This window comes from Fusarium vanettenii (genome assembly GCF_000151355.1).
Source record: "Fusarium vanettenii 77-13-4 chromosome 1 genomic scaffold NECHAsca_1_chr1_3_0, whole genome shotgun sequence".
Lineage (NCBI taxonomy): Eukaryota > Fungi > Ascomycota > Sordariomycetes > Hypocreales > Nectriaceae > Fusarium > Fusarium vanettenii.
Genome location: NW_003315881.1, coordinates 4,597,999 through 4,617,890, shown reverse-complemented (window position 1 = coordinate 4,617,890; position 19,892 = coordinate 4,597,999). Strand labels below are relative to the sequence as shown.

At 50.5% G+C, this 19,892-nt stretch overlaps 8 protein-coding genes across 8 annotated transcripts; 7 read left to right on the top strand and 1 right to left on the bottom strand.

Annotated features, from left to right (window-relative positions):
* Positions 1-693: 693 nt before the first annotated feature.
* Positions 694-1,248, top strand: NECHADRAFT_75702 (uncharacterized protein; the record flags this gene model as incomplete). The annotated part of the gene is made up of 2 exons (XM_003054656.1): positions 694-1,049; positions 1,104-1,248. 2 exons carry the CDS (start codon positions 694-696, stop codon positions 1,246-1,248), a joined length of 501 nt encoding a protein of 166 aa, XP_003054702.1.
* Positions 1,249-1,764: 516 nt separating this feature from the next.
* Positions 1,765-3,637, top strand: NECHADRAFT_75701 (uncharacterized protein; the record flags this gene model as incomplete). Its single annotated transcript, XM_003054655.1, has 4 exons — positions 1,765-2,234; positions 2,366-2,810; positions 2,857-3,351; positions 3,404-3,637. 4 exons carry the CDS (start codon positions 1,765-1,767, stop codon positions 3,635-3,637), a joined length of 1,644 nt encoding a protein of 547 aa, XP_003054701.1.
* A 611-nt stretch (positions 3,638-4,248) lies between these two features.
* On the top strand, positions 4,249-5,946 carry NECHADRAFT_103282 (uncharacterized protein; the record flags this gene model as incomplete). Its single annotated transcript, XM_003054654.1, has 4 exons — positions 4,249-4,456; positions 4,526-4,722; positions 4,772-5,764; positions 5,815-5,946. 4 exons carry the CDS (start codon positions 4,249-4,251, stop codon positions 5,944-5,946), a joined length of 1,530 nt encoding a protein of 509 aa, XP_003054700.1.
* Positions 5,947-6,347: 401 nt separating this feature from the next.
* Positions 6,348-7,621, bottom strand: NECHADRAFT_90543 (uncharacterized protein; the record flags this gene model as incomplete). Its single annotated transcript, XM_003053952.1, has 4 exons — positions 6,348-6,387; positions 6,440-7,324; positions 7,370-7,420; positions 7,509-7,621. The coding sequence occupies 4 exons, from the start codon at positions 7,619-7,621 to the stop codon at positions 6,348-6,350; spliced, it is 1,089 nt and encodes a 362-aa protein (XP_003053998.1).
* A 1,080-nt stretch (positions 7,622-8,701) lies between these two features.
* On the top strand, positions 8,702-9,415 carry NECHADRAFT_75698 (uncharacterized protein; the record flags this gene model as incomplete). The annotated part of the gene is made up of 1 exon (XM_003054653.1): positions 8,702-9,415. One exon carries the CDS (start codon positions 8,702-8,704, stop codon positions 9,413-9,415), a length of 714 nt encoding a protein of 237 aa, XP_003054699.1.
* Positions 9,416-10,420: 1,005 nt separating this feature from the next.
* NECHADRAFT_99039 (uncharacterized protein) lies at positions 10,421-11,469 on the top strand (the record flags this gene model as incomplete). Its single annotated transcript, XM_003054652.1, has 1 exon — positions 10,421-11,469. One exon carries the CDS (start codon positions 10,421-10,423, stop codon positions 11,285-11,287), a length of 867 nt encoding a protein of 288 aa, XP_003054698.1. The 3' UTR covers positions 11,288-11,469.
* A 685-nt stretch (positions 11,470-12,154) lies between these two features.
* On the top strand, positions 12,155-15,132 carry NECHADRAFT_75696 (uncharacterized protein; the record flags this gene model as incomplete). The annotated part of the gene is made up of 7 exons (XM_003054651.1): positions 12,155-12,544; positions 12,729-12,745; positions 13,162-13,316; positions 13,389-13,458; positions 13,500-13,624; positions 13,701-14,419; positions 14,572-15,132. 7 exons carry the CDS (start codon positions 12,155-12,157, stop codon positions 15,130-15,132), a joined length of 2,037 nt encoding a protein of 678 aa, XP_003054697.1.
* A 1,963-nt stretch (positions 15,133-17,095) lies between these two features.
* NECHADRAFT_75695 (uncharacterized protein) lies at positions 17,096-18,988 on the top strand (the record flags this gene model as incomplete). The annotated part of the gene is made up of 7 exons (XM_003054650.1): positions 17,096-17,344; positions 17,400-17,500; positions 17,693-17,718; positions 17,855-17,970; positions 18,193-18,719; positions 18,772-18,861; positions 18,898-18,988. The coding sequence occupies 7 exons, from the start codon at positions 17,096-17,098 to the stop codon at positions 18,986-18,988; spliced, it is 1,200 nt and encodes a 399-aa protein (XP_003054696.1).
* Positions 18,989-19,892: the final 904 nt, after the last annotated feature.

Sequence of the window (19,892 nt, the reverse complement as noted above, 5' to 3'; positions counted from 1 at the left end):
ATCTCTTCGTGGACGCACTTGGGGTCTTTGGGCGACGCCACGAGGTAATATCAACCAAGTCTGATGCGTTGATTGCTACCATCTCCGAGAGCTTGTCAGACGTGGTCACTCGATTATGCACGGCGAGGTTCATGATGGCAAAGCGCATCAAATCGTGCGTGAAAAAAAATCACCGCCCGAGAAAGTCTGGTAATGTAAACGGTCATGACACGGCCGAGTCGGACGACGAGCGGGAGGCCTCTTGGCGGCCCGGCTCGGCGGTTTACATACCACCATCGATCCTCAGTGCGTGGCACGCAAAGATGCGGCTGCTGTTAAGAAGCTCAACATTGACAAACTTCAGCCGACAAGACGTAAGTTACCCCACTCTCATCACCAGTGTCATGGCTGACCCCCTGAGGAAAGCTAATGAAAGAGGAAGGCCACCATGTAACCAGCAAAGGTTGTTGCTCTGGGATGCTTAGGATCATGGAAAGCTATTTGATACATGCATATTTCTCACACTGCGATAACAATCAATTGCCTTATATGCGGTACCAGACGATACCTCCCTGAACCCAATCGCTCGTGTCAAATGCGCCATTGCGAGCGTCCAGTATCATCGCAAATGCATAACTCGCACATCTCTCAATCAGCAGATATATATAATGGAGGTCAGGCTCAGCTTCTAATAGGTATATCGGTCTCTTCACCATGCAGCCAAGCTTCATCCCATTGGCTTGGCGGGCCAAGACGGTCGGCCTCCAACATCTGCACGTCAGCCAAAATGGAAGCCAACGCATCAATGGCCGGCCTCCTGCTTCAACCACACCCACCATAGGACAAATGGTTTCGCGACAGCCAAAGATGGTTCAAGTACAAATACAGCTCATGCCACTCAGGCATTCGCATCTCGGACACTCCCCCTTCAGCTCACTTCACCTTGGAATTTTTCAACTACGTTTCACTCCAACGACGCAGCTCAACTCTCAGTATAAGGTTACCTCAACAAGAATGAAGTTTTATGCAGTCGCCGTTGGTAGGATCACGGGAGTTTTCACAACTTGGGAGTAAGTTACCTATAAGGTCAGCTGTGTGGACCTCTAACTAACGAGTTTGTGCAGTGAGACGAAACCCCAAGTAAATGGCTACAGCGGCGCAATACACAAGTCGTTTAAGTCGAGAGAGAAAGCTCAAGAGTTTTTGTATCAACATAAGGACGAGAGTAACCCATTCCTCCGTCCCAGGATGGAAGAGGAGTCCACCTAACCCAAGATCCAGCCGTACCAGGCTCGAAGACAGTCTGACCAACATGGCTGATGGAGTGAGTGGAGAATGGTTGTTGCGTCTCCAGAGAAGGGTCAAGTCCATCGTTTGAAAGGTGCGAGACGGATAGGAAGATATGAGGAAAGTGAGAGGAACTCATTTCATGGAAGGTATTTTGGTATATAAATTGCTATTATTTTCATTCAATCATCCTTATAAAGTGGCCTGATATATCAGCGAGCCCGTCGATCAATTCATCGTCATGTCTCGGACGGAATGAATCGTTCATTGCAAGTTCGCTGATTGAAACCAAGCCGTGCATCTTGTAGACAATTTACCCTTCGATTTCGCAATATCCAAGTCTCTAGTGAACATAAAAGAGCTTATTAATCTTTATCATGAGTGGTGCCCCTGCTGGCGGACATAACGGAGATTACTAGCCAGCATGTATTCGTAAGCCCAGAGGAGGGTCAGATTTCTCTCGACTTCACATTCTAACCACGAACTAAGCCAAAATCCATGTCACACCCAGTTTCTGGTCGCGCGTTGCCGCGCCTCGGTACCGCGTGCGACGAGTGTCGCCGCCGCAAACAGCGATGTGACGGACAGCAACCTGCATGTCGTGTCTGTCAGGAATCCGGGTTGACGTGTCAGACAACACAGCGAGGTGCACGAGGGCCAAAGAAAGGCTACATAAAGGCCTTGAAAGATCGAGTATTGGAACTCGAGGCTCTGTTGCAGAATCATGTTGGCGCAGAGAATTCGAACCAAGAGTCCAATCCGGAAATCCCATACGACATAATACTACCAACACCATCCACGGGACTTTCAGATGAACCATTGAACGGCGATATCCCGTTTTGGTTACCAGCAATGTCCGAGAATCCTATAGCCTTGACGGGTCCCTTGTCTGAGTTGACGCCGGCTTCCATACCTTCCCTGGCCTCTTCCAATCTTCCACAGATTACGAGCATGATGCACGCTGAACTGTATGATATCTCCGTAAAAAGCTGCTTCTAAAGGGTCGTATTAATTACCTTTACAGAGATCAACTCTATTTCGACCGTGTGCATCCGTCTATACCCATTCTCCATCAGAGAAGATACCTATCTTGGTCCAGGACTACCCCCAAGGCCACATCACGAGCTTGTCTTCAATGGACTATATGGGCACTAGCATCACTCCTCTCAACTCAATTCACCCATTTGGTAGAGCCACTCTATCAAAACGCTAAGCAGATGTTGGAGTGTCTCAGCCTAGAAAGCAAAGACTCCCATGACCACGACACGGAGCTTGTACAATCATGGGTGTTAGTTGCTATTTACGAGTCGATGCGTACATACCACCAACAAGCATGGATGAGCGCTGGCCGAGCCTTTCGTTTAGTTCAAGCCTTTCATTTTCATGAGCTTGATATGCCGACCAGGAATAACCTCACTCCCCGGTCAGAAAGCGACACTTTTATCGAGATTGAGGAGAAACGGCGTGTCTTTTGGATGGCTTACTTCCTTGACCACCTCTTCAGTATACGGAATGATTGGCCCGTTACTTTGAACGAGCATGTGGTAAGTGCACATTTCCATGAGATGCTGATGGTCTGACACTCTTCAGATCTGCACTCGTCTACCAGCCCCAGAACGCAAGTTCCAGAGCGTTCAATTTGAACTCGGCAGTTTCTTATCAGAAGCCATGACCGAGTCCAGCGCGTCATCTCCATTCAATGAGTGTCTCATACTGGCCACCATCTGCGGTCGCAGCCTGCTCCACGATCAGCAAGACAAAGTATCCAAAGCTTACGGTGATCTGGGTTCAGAATGGGAGCAGCAGCGCCAATGGCTGGATGATCTCCTCACAGCCCGACTTGAAGCATTATCTGACCGATATCCATCACCCACCGAGGCACATGATCCCCTTTTGTTGTTTGCCCACATCCTCGGCCAGACCACTGTTGTGTACCGCTGCAAAGGCATGATCCAGTCCCCAGCCAACTCCTCGACCTTGGAAAATTCCAATTCCGACTATCTCAAAATCCAGAGTCGCGCTATAGCTGCCATGAAAAACATCGTGAACCTTGCAAAGGCCATGAGCGAATTACATTTCTCCAAGGTAAGCCACTCCCAAACGTCACACATGAACCTTTGCCAACATCTACATCCAGATTCACCCTCTAATGCCCATCCCATTATTCATCTGCGCCGAATTTCTCTACGAAAATTCTTCCAAGCACAAAGATTTTCATCAATCTTTGCAAGAGTTGGTCTCTATCTTCTATGGACTCACAAATGTGAACAACCATGAGCAGAGCTACGTGGACTTATTGCCTCGGTCATGCATCTCGAAAACAAAAAAGCTGCTCAAGCATGGTGTTCAGGCTAGTGCAGTTGAGGCATAAAACTTGGAGGACCGGCAAAATTAGTGAAATCTTTCCTATACTCCACCATGAATGCTGCAAGACTGCAACCTCTGTCGTGACACGCTCGAGATGTGACGATCGGGCGATTGACTTTGGACCTGGCCCGGATCGAAGAAAAACGGTTCGCCATGAGATCGACCACCAGTCACAAGCAAGGTCGTATCCAACCGGTCAAGGAAGTCCTCAGGACGATCTAGCCAAGTCAAGACGCCAGCCACGCACAAGAAAGCAGACTAGCAACCCCAAGTAGCCAATAATCCTCGCGTGAAACTAAGCATTTAACGAATCCCTGCTCCGCCTATTCCATATCTCGCATGTGCTATCGATGCCCCCGGAGGCGCAGTGCAGTAGCACGAACTGAAAAGTTCCCCCCTCTCCTCATCTCGGCTATTTATCCACCTTGATTCCACTCATCCCGCACATCAGACGGGCCGGCCCGCTGAAGTTTCTCTTCTTGCGCGGTTGTTGAAGAATACTTCGCCCACTTCTTCTCATCTTGGGTCTTCATCCTGCTTCTATCTCTGGCGATCGTCACTGCATCCACTCACCTGCATCCTCGCAATTTCGAGCCCCCATTGTAGCTCGCCACAATGGCCGTGGTAGCAGTCCTTTTGGACAACTTGGTGCCACTTCTCTTGTGCTGCTTGGGTCTCTTCATTGTCCGAAAGTTGGTCGTCTACAATAAACTCAAGCAATTTGGTGGTCCCAGATGGACTGGCTTCACCGATTGGCCTCATAGCAAGGCCATGCTTCAAAACCGTTGTCATGAATGGTATGAAGAGGCGAATCACAAATATGGTGAGATATTTCATCTTTGGCTTGCTGACCCTGGGTTTTTGACGTGATGAAGCTCACTCGCACTTCTAGGCCCCATCGCAAGAGTTGCACCCACTGTCCTCGTCACCTCATCTCCCGAGGTCTGGATGCATGTCAACAATAAGCCCGGCTACAAGCGGTCTGACTGGTATTATAATGCCTGTCGCATCGAGTATCGGAAAGACAACGTCTTCAGTCAGACTGACAACGACAAGCATGACCAAAGAAGAAAGCAGATGGCTCCTGGGGTATGTTACCTTTCATAGCTACTCACCAAGCACCTACTAACATCGCTAGTACTCTGGGCGAGAGAATTTGGAGCTCGAAAAGTCAATTGACCTCCGCGTGCAAGAGCTAATCGACCTCATCCGCTCCAAGTACCTCTCAACTCAAGACCTCATCGTCCCCGTAGACCTTGCCCAAAAGATCCAGTACCTAACCCTTGACGCCATCAGCAGCATCAGCTTCGGCAAGGAATTCGGCATGCTTCGCAGCGACTCTGACGTCGATGGATATCTCCAGTCCAGCGAAGAAGGTCTCGCAGCTGGTAACTTTGCTCTTGCACTTGGCATCAGCTGGATGGCTCATGCTCCCGTTATCGGCGCCCATATTGCACCCTCTCCGAAGGACGACACCGGATTTGGAAAGATGATGAACGCTTGCTTCCGTTGTGTTGACGAGCGTGCCGCAAACCCCACTGATAAACGATCCGATATGCTGGCATCCTTCATCCGCCACGGCCTATCAGGCGCCGAGTTGCGTTCAGAAGCCCTTGAACAGCTCATTGCTGGTGCAGACACCACATCCACAGGCATCCGTGGAGCTCTCCTCTACATCATAACGAACCCAAGAGTTTACTCCAAGCTGCAGAAGGAAGTCGACAATGCAGTCCAATCTGGTCAAGTTAGCGAGGGTATCATTCCACTCTCCGAGTCGAAGCAGCTCCCATATCTCCAAGCAGTCATTCGTGAAGCGTTACGAATGTGGCCCCCAGCAGTCAACATCTTCTCCCGTGACACGCCTCCGGGGGGTGATACCGTGACCGTCAACGGCGAAAGCATCTTTCTACCAGGCGGTGTCTCGATTGGATATTCAGGCCACGGCATCCACCACAGCAAGGAAGTCTACGGCGAGGACGCAAAAGTATTTAGACCCGAACGATGGTTGAACGCGGACCCCGAGAAGCTCGCTGCCATGGTCCGCACAAGTGAGCTCGTCTTTGGACACGGCAAGTTCCAGTGCCTAGGCAAGCCGGTAGCCCAGCTCGAGCTTGGGAAGACCATATTTGAGGTAAGAAAGAGAGAAATTTCCGTGTTGCCAACATCTAACGTTAAGCATAGTTGATGCGCCACTTTGATTTGGCTCTGGTGAACCCGACGAAGCCGTGGGATGCTCGAAACTCGCTCGGTCTGTTTACCATATCCGACATGTGGGTGCAGGCAATGGATCGAACCAACGAATCCAAAGCCTAGTGAGAGAGGGAGGGACTCGAGCTATTCCGACCAGGATCAAGACTGTATAATGATTGAGATGGAACCCTATTGATGATGTCGATGCCCCGAATATGTATACTGTCAAGCGCTCGAAGTGTTCTTTCAGGTTGATCATGTCAGTCCCAGTTTGCCATAACGTTTATTCCCTTGTGTCGTTCCAGCTGAAAGGAGGGCATCAACATTCCCGTAATATCATCCCCAATCTAAACATGTACTTAGTTCCGGTGAAACCATTCTGTCTGGAGTAATTCATATCCAAAGCATGAACCAACCAAGGTAAATATCGTGATCAAACAACGCTTGGCGACTAATTGCAGTCTAGACCTAGCCCATGCAATGGGCAAACCTCCGAGGTCGCTGTGGGGGCAAACGCGCAAGGACTACTTGGCTGTCTCGGGCTTCTGTCCGTAAACATTGGTTCTGTGGAGTGGGTAAGCTAAAGAACGAGCAACAAGATTAAAGGACCACTTACATGAGATAATATGGCCGGATCTTGGTGTTGCGTATGGCCCGGCGCATCTCCATGACAAAGATCTGCACCTCGTCGTATTCCCATCCCATTATCTCCCGCAGAATGAACAAGGCGAAGCCCTCCAAGCTCTCATCCATAAACGCCAGGTTGTACGCGCCAATCTGCTTCATCTTTGGGTCGCTGCTCCAAGCACCGCACGGTACTTGGTACGTCTTCTCCACAACCTTTTCGAAGCCGGCTTCGGTGATGAGCTTGCGCTGGGTGCCGTCCATTGCGATGCGGAGCGTCCTGTTCATCTTGTCCGTCGCTTCCCAGAATACCTTGGCCCAACGCTTAAAGATGTGGTCAGGGTCGTCCCTGATCTCGGGCAGGTCGCTGTGCATGTGGATGTTGATCTCCATATTCTCGATCCATCCACCGGGTGACAATGCCGTATATGCCTGGCGGTATAGTTCGCCCCAGTCGCTGATGCTGCCGTAGAGGGCACGAATGTGGATAAAGTCGAAGCTTTCAGGGCGGAACGTCCATTCGAGCTGGGCGTCTTCGATGTGGAAAACGCAGTTCGGGGGCACCCAGCTGGGCTGGATGGCGCTGATGTCGGTGCCAATAATCTCGGTCTCTGGGTACGCGTCTGCCATGTCAATAGCCCAGATGCCAGTACCCGTGCCCACGTCGAGGACCTTGGACATGCGAGTGACGGGCGCGTCAAACAGGCGGTCGTTCTTCAGCATGACCATGAATTGGTGCGCTATGTCGAGGCCATTGTTTTGTCTATCATCGTTGGGACCCCAATATTCGGTCGTTTTCGAGTTCTGAAAGGTTCGCCCGTGAAGGTTGCGGTAGTCAAAGATGCTTTCCGAAAGAGACGCGGTTGACGACACAATGCTAGCAAAACGTTAGCCAACGGCGGGCGCCACGAGCAAGCCCAACTCGCCTTCCATCGTCCTCATATGCGGAATCCTCTCCAGCATCATCCTGGTCCTGTTGGATCGATCTTAATTAACACCCCGGTCTGTCAAAGTTGGGGTCGAAACGTACAAAGGGGATCTGCGTGTTTGTCGGGTGGGACGTGGTATCGCCAGGGGACGACGATTGGACCACCTCGGCTGGCGACGTCGGGGACTTCGGCGACGACTTCGGTGACGACTTCGGGACGTCTTGATCAGACTTGGGGCTAGACATGATGGTTGTAAAGACTCGGCAACAGACAGCTCGGGTGTGACGATGTGGGGATTCCGCTCTCCCTAGTGCCCTGGGAAGCGTTCTTGAAGACGGCAGGGAGAGGCATCGCAGGAGCCAGCTAAATTAATTACCCCGCTCTTCGCCGGAATGAAGACGCGATATTTCCAGGGATCTGAGACCCATTTGTCAGTCTATCTTTCGTCTGTGATCACCAGTTGGTCAGGGGGCCAGCAGTTGCTCTTGTGGGATGAACAGAGCTTGATGGAGCTTCTCTCTTTTTAACTCAGATGTATAACCTCAAAGCATTGATGCTCAAGGTGTTGGTTGCAGCCAGAACGGTCACGTCACGTGGACTCCGCTTAGCTGACCGGTGCTGGGGTCCGTCCCAAGGACCTGGTAACCGATCGGCCCCTTATGCACCCGCCCTGGATTGATTGGAATGCGTTGAACTGGTGCTGCGTAGTGTGTTCTCCTGCTTGTGTGATTAGGATCTAATGTCTTTTCCCTGCGGCATACTCAACTCAGTCATCCGCAACTCTTCACACTCGAGACTCGACCTCTGGGAAGCCGCCATGGCTGACTAAGGGTTTGTTACTGCAGATATGGAAGTCGCGTCCTCCACACTAACACATCCATTCCTACCTCAACAACCAGGCACGTGACGTGTTCGGATCCCAAGCTTTCTCCCTTGCAAGACATTGTCTCCATTCAGAATATCCTTTTCATCTCAAGGAATCAATCGCAGTTATTTGCAGCCAAAGTCAAGCCGCCGTGCTCTGGTCTTGCACCAATCGGACCTGCCAAATATCAACATGACAATTTCACACCCGGAGACACTTCAAGACCCCACACTCTCACTACCTCCTACGACTATGCCAACCTGAGACCACTGTTGAAAAAGCCGCGGATTGGTTGAAGAAACTGGGCGAACTTTACGCTTCTCATCCTTCGGAGCGCGAGCGACTGGTAGAACAGGAAGCTGATTCTTTATTGAATTTGGCCGCGACCACTGGATTTGTACAGGATCTTACCTCATCGACCTCCCTCCCCACGGCTTCCCGCAAGAAAGGCCTAGTCGCAATGAGGAGTCAGGAACTCGAAGCCGAATTGGCACCAATCAAGATGGAAATTGACTTGAGCGAGTATGCTGTCCCCATCGACAACCTTCTCGAGCCTTGGATGGCTGATAAAGCCTTGGACATGATGGAAGCGCACGTTGTCCAGAGGGCTGGCGCAACGCTGGGATATCTCTACCATATCCTAGTCGAAGAGTGTATCGCTGAACTTGAGGATCAATGCGAGCAAGCCAAAGCACGAGCAAAGAATGACAGCAAGGGCGAGCAGATCCCGGTGCTAGCCACGCAAGAGCCCCAGGAGGAGCGGGTGGAAAGCCAAAGAAGAAAGGAAAAGACACGACCAGCCCAACCTTCCGCTTTGAATGTGGCTATCAACCCGCCCGCGGAACAAGCGCAGGAGCCTGCGCAGATACCGGAGACACTGAGTGTGAGCGACTCAACGATGAATATCTTGATGAAGATATTCAAAAAGTCAGAAGCTCGAGGCGCAGTGAGTTGGGTGTCTTTTGAGGCGGCTATGGCCGATCTAGATTTCTCCGCCCACTCTAAATATAGCTCTGTGTATTCGTTCTGGCCTCCTGAATTCATCGCGATATGCAGGTCCGTCACAATTCATCGTCCGCACAATGGACAGGTCGAGGGCGTCAGACTTTCGATCCTATCACTCAGGCTCAAACGGACCTATGAATGGAGTGAGCAGACGTTCAAATTTGCTTGAAGATGTGACTATACCGTCTGGTTTGAGCGACCGCGGAATAAGTCTCATGGTCCGGTTGGGTTCCCAAGACGTGGGCATCATTCATACTTGTCGGGAGTCCCTCGGACCTGTTTGAGCACCCAAGTCTAGTCACACAAAGCATCACGGAACAGCAAAGACCATCGTCTCGGCGCTCGGCGTCGACATAGTCTGCCGCGAAACACGGCAATCTCGACAACCGACCATGCTACTCGGCGAGTGGATGTTTGGCGCTCGTTCACGACGTAATACAACCATGCAGCGATCTTGTCCATCAAGGGACCCTTACGCACAAGCTACCTTGTTCGTTGCAAACTCGCATTATCGCATTGTCTACCGAGCTCGTTCAACCGACGGCCTTTGTTCAAGAAATTGCTGAACAGGATTTCGAAGGATTGCCGCGTTGCATTGAGGGCTGTGCGTTAGCGGCGGCTCAGAAATGTCCATTGATCCATTGTTGGCCAGCTGCGGTCATTTCAAGACATGGACTCTGCCAACAGACGATTGTACGCCACTGATTAATAGCCTCGATTGATAAGCCGGCATTAATCAACACAGAGTCTCGATTCATGCAATCACTCAGCTGAGGCAACAAACAGGCCGCGTTACGATTCGTCTCACCCGAACAAAAGGACCCATTTACCTCGGCACAGGGTCAGAAATGCTCCATTCTCGCGCTTGGCGTCCTCTTTAATTCGTCTCCTCGCATTCTCCCTAAAAAATCGTTGGGTGCCACGTTTTTTGGTGGGAAGCAGCTTAGCAGCCATCGTCGTCCCCAGGGCGGCCGAAGCCTCCGAAAGAAGAAGTCATCCCGGTCGGACAGCGACCGAATAGTCAAATACCCCGTCGGACTTTTTCGAGAAATCCCCAACGGTCTATCAAGAACGCTAGCGACTCAGCCTTACAGGAGGATTTGTTTTTATAAACAAGCGCAAGGCCCATTGTTGCCATCTTCCTCATTCATACTTTTTCTACACATCCGCAGCCATGTCTCCAAAGCTCCCCATGCTGCCTGGCTTCACCGCCGTGAGCGACCAGATCCTCGTCCGAGAAGCTCTTCCTGAGCAACCTCCTGCCGATCATCCCGAAGCTGTCGTCATCTACGGCTGGGGCGATGGACTTCCCAAGCACGTCTCCAAGTACGCCGAGGGCTATCGCGTGCTGTTTCCCTACTCGAAGCAGATCATCATTTTGAGCCCCATCTCAAAGGCCATGTTTACCAGTCTCGACCAGCGGACAGAGGCCATGGTTCCCGTTCTTGAGAACCTTGAGAAGCTCTTGGGAGACCGAAAGTCGTCGGTTTTGATTCACGCCATGTCCAACACGGGCGCCATCAGCTACGGCACCACCCTCAAGGCTTTCCAGGACAAGAACTCCTCCGCATTCCCTCACCAGCTCCTCGTTCTCGACTCGACCCCCGGCAGCCCTTGGCTCTCTCGCCGGACCCTTGGAAACTGGTCACGCGCCATGAGTCTGGGCACGGCAAACTGGTTCCCCTGGCCTTTCGCCGTCACCCAAGCCCTCTGGGCCGGAGTCCTGCTCTTCAACGCCACGTATCAGTGGATCACGGGCACTGAACCCGCTGGAGCCTTTGCGCTGAGAGTCGTCGACGATGAGTCATTTGAGACAAAGGAGGCCAAGAGACTGTACCTGTACAGCAAAGAGGACGACCTGATTTCGTACGAGGACATTGAAGCCTACGTCGCCGAGTCCAAGGAGCGAGGCTATGTGGTCCGAACTGAGCTCTTCGACGGCAGCGGTCACGTTGGACACATGCGCAAGCACCCAGAGCAGTACTGGAAGGCCATCGAGGATGCATGGAAGTGGTCCAACGATGAAAAGAACGGCGCATAAGGGAGTACAAAAGGACGCATGACAATGCAATGGGATTATGAGTTTGGATTTTTGTACATGTAATGAGCGTGGAATTCGATAGAGGTCACGGGCTGGAATCATGCCCTACAGACATGGATCAACACAGCGATGGCTTTGACAGCCTGCTTTCTCTACACGTATTTTCTTGGTCCCCGCGATCACAACAAGCGATTTCAGGCCTCCATTTGGTGAACTGTGCTTATTCATGACGCTGGATGCTATCGGGGACGAAATTATACAAGACTTGCTGGTCGTCGTTGTGCGAGTGAGTAACAACAACTTCCTCCTTTCCACTGTTCAGGAAAGGTGTGTGCTCCAGCCAGTAGGTTGCGACGTGACGACGGAATGGCATATGCTGTTCAACAGCATAGAGGCATGATCGATAACAATAGGAGTGGATGTTGAATATTCGAATCTCGGAAAGAAAAATGCAAGGTAAATGGAGGTTCTTTTACCTTTCAGTGATGTTTAAGCAGGAAATGGTTGATAAGACGAGGTTCAAGCTCTCGTCTAGTCACTCCCGACTGTTTACTTGATTCTCATACCAGAACAGGTAGTGTAAATAAATGACAGATGGCTCTTAGGATACTATGTCTTCTCCTATATCAGATGAACTACTAACAGTTTACCGAACCTCGCTATGTGGCACCATATCTTTCGCGTCAATACTGCGTCTCAAGGCTGACATGCAGATCAGACACTCCGCGTGAGTCATCCCGCCGAGTACAGCCTCATCGTAATATCAGTGTCCAATCTATCATTCTATAAGAACTACACTCTCCGTGCACCCCTTCCTTGGGAACGCCTTTAATACAGCCTCAAGTTCACTCCTTCAATTTTTGCATCATGAGTTTCAACGTCGTCACACCACAAACCCCCCTTCCCCCTTCAATCCTCCACCAACTCGCCCTCGGTAGCCCCCTAGACGAAATCTCCAACTACCCAGGAGGCATACGACATCACATATTTTACCACGGCGATCGTAAAAAAAAGACAAACAAGCTTGAACGATCGATGCTCTTCTTTGTCTACCAGACCGGCAGGTTTGGCCCACAAAACGGTTTCCGCCTCTGTCTTGTTCATCAGGGGTTTCATATCGCGTCTGCGACAAAGGGCGAGGAGGGCCTAGAGGATGATATCGATCGATTGGAACGGGATATTCCGCAGGGGCATATAGAGATTGTAGTTCTGGGAGAGGCGCCGGTTTATGTCAACGATGAGGATGGCGGTCACATCGTCTTTGAAGAGGATTGAAAGTCAAGAACGCAAGAGTCTAGCCCTGCGAGAAAGACAGATCTCTGGAGACCAAAGTCTATTATAATTGAGATCTAACATTGTATAATATTATGATGGTTTCTTATCATAAAGTGATGATATTATTCCAATGGTGTGAAGAAAGTTATGTGGAATGCTATCCTAGACCCCCCATTCACCCTGGTACGTAAAACAGCCTCCCATTCCGTGCTACAGAGCAACCAACAGAGATCAGGCTCTGCATCCGGCGCTTCGTGGTGAATGCGGATTGGTACATTTTTTTTCTGCAGTCAGAATCAGGCTGTGCTGGGCGGGGATTTGCTATCGGCGCCCTCTTCAGCTTGCTGCCTGTTTTCCCAAGAATCAGGCTCTCTTACTTCGACATCATCCGCAGGTAGAAGCTATACTGTGTAGCGACCTAGAGAGGCATCACGACGCAGTGCCCGAGCTTGAGATGCGGCTAAAGGACCTGGTCCGACGCGGGAAGGAACCTTTGCCGGCATCTTCCTCGAACACCGACGCCAACCCCGCAAGTACAGCCGGGTCATCCCAACCTGACCTGGAGCCCACGGAAACTTCCCCCTTCACGGATCCCACAGCCAGTCTCAGCATACGGATGATATCGGAAAATCGTCTCCTTGGGCGAGTCTTTGGGCCGAAACATACCAAACAGTCAAAGACGACCCGGAGCATTCTCACCTGCTGGAGACATTCGAAACATACCTGCAAGAGGGAAAATATGCTGATTTAGCTGGTACGTGTTGAAGAAACTGTCTCGCCTTCTGGTCCCTATAGTTAGTCAAGAGTAGCAACTAACACTTCCAAGATGCCCCCGCTGCCTCTCATCTCGAAGCAACACCGTCCTGGCATCAGCAGGGCTCGGTGGCAAGCGGTTTGTATGGAATGTCGATGAGAGGCGGATACTTCACGATTGCAGTTCATATGGTTATTATCCCGGGCCGGTTTCATTCTCCGAAGACGGTAGACTGGTTTACTTTGCAGCACATGAATGGGTCCCTTCCGCATTGATGAGGGTAGAAACTGGAGAGTGTATCAAGATCGGTGAGACGAAGGAAGACCAGGGAACTTTGGGAACTGCATTTTCTGTTAATGGCCGGACTATAGCAACCGCATCCAGTCATTCGGTCAAAATCAGGGATATTCTCAACATGGACTCAACGGGCTCAAGGATCATCCTTGGGGGGTATTGAGGACATGGCGCTCTCGCCAGATGGAAAGCTGTTGGTCAGTGTAACCGATGAAGGGTGTGTCAAGCTTCACGATGCGGATACATTGGAGGTAATCGGAGGCTTTTACGCCCCTGGGACGATTACCAGCGTTGCATTTTGCAGAGACAGTAAAAGGTTTGCGTCATATGGCACCGCTGGCCTTCAGCTTTGGGATACGAGCAGTATGACCAACGGACAACCCATGAAAGCACCAGCAAGCTTTGGGGATCTGATGTTCTTGCCCAACAGTGATGACCAGGTGCTGAGCTGTTTAGATGGCGAGTATAGACTTTGGGATGCGTCTGGTGGGCATGCCCTGGAAGGGCTCTTCGCTTGTGTTCTGAAAGCAGGAACCTCTCGAGAACCTCGATTTTCGCAGGACGGCACGCGCGGTGTGTTGTCGAGCCCCGGCAAGTTGCGGATATTCGATATGAAAACAGCCGAGGAGATTTTGGTGCCACATCCTGGATTGAGGGACCTTGTGTTTGGATTCTCCCCGAACGGCCAGTTCATCTGGTGCTGGTCCCGGGGGATGCAAGACTTCTCTCAGTTTCAGCTATGGGACCTCGGAGCGCGGGAACTAAGACTATTGCGGGAGCTCAAGAGCCTGGACCAGCTGTGGCACGTGGTAGTTTCACCGGATGGCCAACTGGTTGCACTGACATGTCAAGCCGGTAAAGATGGAGGGAAATTGCTTCGACTCATCGAGGTGGCTACAGGGAGGGACAGGGGCACCATACCTTGCCATCCTTATTGCAAACCTATCTTTCATCCTGATAGTCAGCTGATTGTGTCATTAAAAACGACGGTCTCATCACAGGGTGGAACACGGACTATTTGAGTGAGAAGTTTTCTTTGGAAGGCACGAGTTTTGTCGACGACATTTGGAGCCTGGTTATGACTCCGACAGGCAAACTTGCGGTACTGAAGCAAGGTTTCATCGGTGGACCCTTTCCCACATTGCATCTGTGGGAAATTGCCACTGGAGAGGAGATTGGGAGCTATGGCATTGAAGGTCGGCCTGGCGAGCTATGGCTTTCCGAAGATGACCGATATCTGACATGCCGCAAGGGGCGACTTCCTCTCCCATCTTCGCTCCCCAATGATGAGCAATCCGACGCTGGGAAGTTTCAGGAGGACTGGCAAGATCTCCTTTACGTGGGAGAGCAATGGGTCTACCAAGGACTCACGAGGCTTCTCTGGCTCCCATCCCAATATCAAAATCTCACTGTCACTGCCAGAGGCGAAACTGTTGCATTTGGTCAGGGCGACCTCGGGGTCCAGTTTATTAAATTTGACCTTGCAAAGACGCCGTTGGTGATAGGGCGAGGTGCACAGTAGCTTCACCTGTAGCGACTGTGTTGGATGAAGTTGCAAGTCTTTGATTCGTTTGTGCGATATATTGTTTCATGTTGACTTTTTGTGTTACCTTCTCGAGACTCTTTTACAAGAGGTGATCCGATGGACTTTTCGAGTTCCGTAAAGATTATGCCATGCTTTATCTAGAGATAATAGGGTTTAATGATGGGTTGTTGCAGAGCATTGCAAATGATGCCATGGAATTGGCAAGGGCACGGGGGACTTGGGGACTGCCAGAGCGTAATTATCCCCACTATCAATATACTATCTAAGATTCTATAAAAATAATATAGAAATAGACTAATCTCTTATACTAACTTTAATGAGTATAGGAAGAGGCTCATCATAATTGGGCTAGACACCTCCTCGGTACCCAATGGTAGTCCCAGCGCAAACAAGGACCGAAATAGGTAAAACATACATCGAGATGCCAAGACCAATAACACTCCTTGTCAAGACATAAAAGTTAAAATCAACGTCACTCCGCGGCATCCTGATGCAAATCATCTCCAACGGCTTGGCCCTCTCCCGCTTGGGCGGTTCTGGATAGTCATCGCGGATGAAAGACGATAGGCCATGTAACCTGGTGATAACTGGCCCCCATGGACTCCCCTCGCATAAACTGCATCTTCAAAGGATATTAATAAACGAGATAGATACGCCACCTTACCGCTTTCCTTCTCACAGTAAATTCCTTCATAATCTTAACCAAGTGCGCACCCCGCGCAAGCAAGAAGGTTGATGGGAATATCGAGACAAGCATTGCCTGTGGAGAGTGGGCTGCTCGAGGTAAATTTCGACTCTAATCTTTGTGACTGCATTGCAATATGATTCATGAGATGATTTCCAAGGAAAAACTTCTGGACCGGAGCGTTGAAGGTGGATGGGAGCCTCTGTGCGAGTTTTTGGGCAAGTTAGTTCCGGAAGAGCCGTTTCTACGTGAGAATGCTGCTGTGGGCAGGGCAGGATAGGAGATGAAGTTGGGTAAGAGATATATATCATAGATGCGGTGAGGAACTTGGTGATATTGGAAGTTACGGGAACTGGAATTTGGGCTGCTGTATACTATAGATTTTATGCTTCATGTTGTGTGATTCGGAGTCATGATGGTTGACCAAGTGGCCCCTCAGAGTACCCCTGAATGGACCATCAGCTGGACGGGGCTCATCATGCCGTGTAAAAAGCTTGCGTTGGACACATGCGCACGGAAGATGCACAGTCTTTGAGCTACGGCTCGGGCCGTTCAACATTCCCCTTTAGCAGATCTGGTAGTCTATATCATTGTCAAAGCGAGACGTATCCCTTCAGCTGGCAAGGAGTCCAACCAGGCCGCAACGGGGACACTTCGGCTACCACTGAGTGTTGCACGAGACCAAGTTCCCGGGCAGGCCGAATCATAGCTCCCTAACAGATGGGGCTATGTTTACCGTGGGTTTCAGTTATCCTAGTAACACTGAAGCGAGGGACTTACAAAAGCAAACAAGGGATGAACTGATTTCTAACCAAATGTGACAAACTCTAAACAGCGCTAGAGCTCGCATGAATCCTCCTATTCAGGCATTAGTGGGGACGCGTTGGGGGTGCTGAGCCAACCGGACAGGGCTAGACTCGGATAATCACTGAGAGAACGAGACAACAACAAGGATGGGTTCTGTACCAAGAAAATATAGAAGGGCAACATGATCCCATCCTGAACTTTTCAGACCCCCATTAGCCCGACAAAATCTTGACTCGACGACCACCGGAACCGCGGATATAGCACCTGCAGCGAATCGATTAGCGAGCGTCTACTACCGACATCTGTTATTTTTATTCTTATTTCTTCTTTTCTCCCTTTTTTTTCTCTCTCATTTCCACTCTCCTGGAAAAGACGCCAAAAGGTCCAAACTAACATAGGGCCAAACCAACACACGGTTGGGCTTCGGCGCGGCCCGCGTTGCAACAAATGTCTTCGGCAGCAACGGACAAGGGCCACGACAGTGGCGGCGGCGGTGGTTCATCAAGGCCCCCTGCCATGTCGACGACACTCACCGCTTCGTCGTCGTCAAACTACTCCTCTAGCGTGTCTGGTGACAGCCAACACCAGAGCGGAGCTAGCGGGGGTATCCCTGGCACACCCTCGAGCCGACGCTCAGGGGGATGGGACCGGCAAACGCTTTCCCCGGCCGCGGCCGCAAGGGCTAGAGCTGAGGATGTGGGTATTCCCAGAGTTTGATGGATGTTTGCTTTGACTGACTGTTGAGAAATAGCCTACGGTTGAGGAGCAAGTTGTTTTTCAACCAATCAGTGTACTTGATGAGTCTTCTGATTCTTCAGATGAATATGTGTCGAGTTATCGGCCTCTGGAACGGTAAGAGTTCTACCATACTGGTATGTTCATCTGCTTGCTCATACTAACTTGGCAAAGGAGTTCCACCCGGGTTACGGCCTCACGATCCAAACGTTTCTTTCAAAATTTGGTAAAGAAATTCAACAAACCCTCAGTTCGTACGTTTCCCCCTCGCCTGCATTAGGATCCGAGAATTAATCAAACAATTCACAGGTTATGGCCTGGTGCCAAACAGTCAGGTATGCTCCCGTCTCATGTATCATGCACTTGGATAGTGCTAATGCGCATTCGTTTTAGCAAGAAACAGACAGAAATAGTACGGATTGAGGCCGCCACTCCTTCGCTTCTCTTTAGCTTGCTGACAGATTACGCTAGCCATTCAGCACACCATTATGATCGATATCTTTAGAGGGCAGCTTCACTTATCGCCTATCACGTCAAAACCAAAGCGGGTTCTTGATGTCGGCACTGGCCCTGGAACATGGGCATTGGTAAGTTCTTATCGTTGTACAAGGGTGATTTGCATCTGTTACTGACACATGCTCTATAGGAATTTGGCAAGTATTTTTCACATCCATGTCCATTGCCCTTGAAGCTAACAATCGTGGCGTCGGTTGACAGCCCAAAAACATCCATCCTGTTCCGTTCTAGGCGTTGACATTGAGCCGGTCCATCCACTTTACACCAGATCCAACTGTACCTTTTTGACAAAGGATGTTACCCACGATTGGGACTTTACCGGCGGCGGCAACTTTGATTTTATCCACGTTCGACAACTCGGCGATATTCAGGAGAAAAGAAACCTAATCCAAAGGTGTTTCGAGAATCTGAAGCCCGGAGGATGGGTTGAATTCACGGAATGGATCGCGATTCTACAGTCGCCGAATCATTCATTGCGCGGCACCGCATTCCGCAAATGGAATGATCTGCTGGAGCAAGGAATGCGCCAGTGTGGTACAACGCTGTACTACCCGGACAAGCTGAAGCCATTACTACAGGAGACAGGCTTTGAGCACATCATTGAGACGAGAAACGGCGCGACGACAAATGCGTGCTATCCGGGCAAGAAGTTGCAACGTATAGGCCATTTGATGACGCAGAACTGGCTGCTTATTCTTGAGCCTTTGTCTATGCCTGTTTTTACGCAAGCTTTGGGGTGGACTCCGGAGGAAGTCAAGACTTTTCTGCTTGATGTGCGGAAGGAAATTGGCAACACACAATACCATTCCTTCATGACGCTGTGAGTACCATCTGCCCCTATATCAAATTCTCTTATGCTTACAATTTCCCAGAATAACCATTTGCGGCCAAAAGCCGTTGAATAGTTCAGCCACGTCGGCAATGTCAACCTCGGCATCCGAATCTTCTCTTCCCACGGCAAAGTAGGTCCTTGGCCCGGGACTTGACACACACGTTAGGCACGGCCCGGAAAGCTGCATCCTCGAAAAGGTCACCTGCGAAGCTAAACCCAAACACCAACAGCCGGCAGCACATGGTTCGACAGAATGAGGGGAGCTCTGTCACGCCAAGGGTGGTTCGAGTTGGCTTGCATGCATGCAGTGGCATCCACGGGACGTCAAGGTTACAATCTTGTTTTGCCAGGGAGGTCTTAATAATTGGGATGATATCAAGAAAAATATGGAGTCCCCTGCATGAACGAGACCCTTTCAAAGGAGGGGAAGGTGACATGTTTGACACCACCAACTTGTCAATGGCCTGTCAGCTAGACCCAACATGTTAATAAACCCCGGAAGATCTGACCTGCCGCTGATCGGGCATTTTGGTGCAGATCATATCATCCACCCATTTTGCAGTATCTTGTATCTATGAGATGTCCTTCTAAAATAGCACTGCGACTTGACACCACACACTGGATCGTTAGATACGGTTCGAGACGTAGAACATCCTAGTTTATGACGCGAATATCGTAGCCGCTGCTTCAAACTGGGCCGAGCCTGAGGCCGAGTTCTGGGGTCCCCATGTCATATCTCAGCTCGGTGATTGGCAATGACAAGAACAGACCCAACAGCAATCCTACCATCTTGGACGGAGCCGAGATGTGGATACCGTTGACGTGGCAGTGCTGAAGTTTATGGCCCTCCATGTCCTAACGTTGCAAGGCAGATCAGCGCCGGGGTGGGAGTACAGTACTACGTAGTAGTATAGCGCTATCATCTTGATGGTATGATATCCGACGTCTTGTGGAAAACGGAGGGGGCGCTGTCGATATATGTACATGACAAGATTCCTACGAACCGGTTTGTGAGCGTGAATAAGCACTGGTCAAACTAGAGCATGATCTGATTGGTTAGATCTGTTCCACTAGAGGGGGCTATGCGCTTTTTCATCACCGCGTTAGGCGATGGCGTCTAGTTGAAATAAGACTCCTCCAACAGCTGCTCTTCATGCTTCG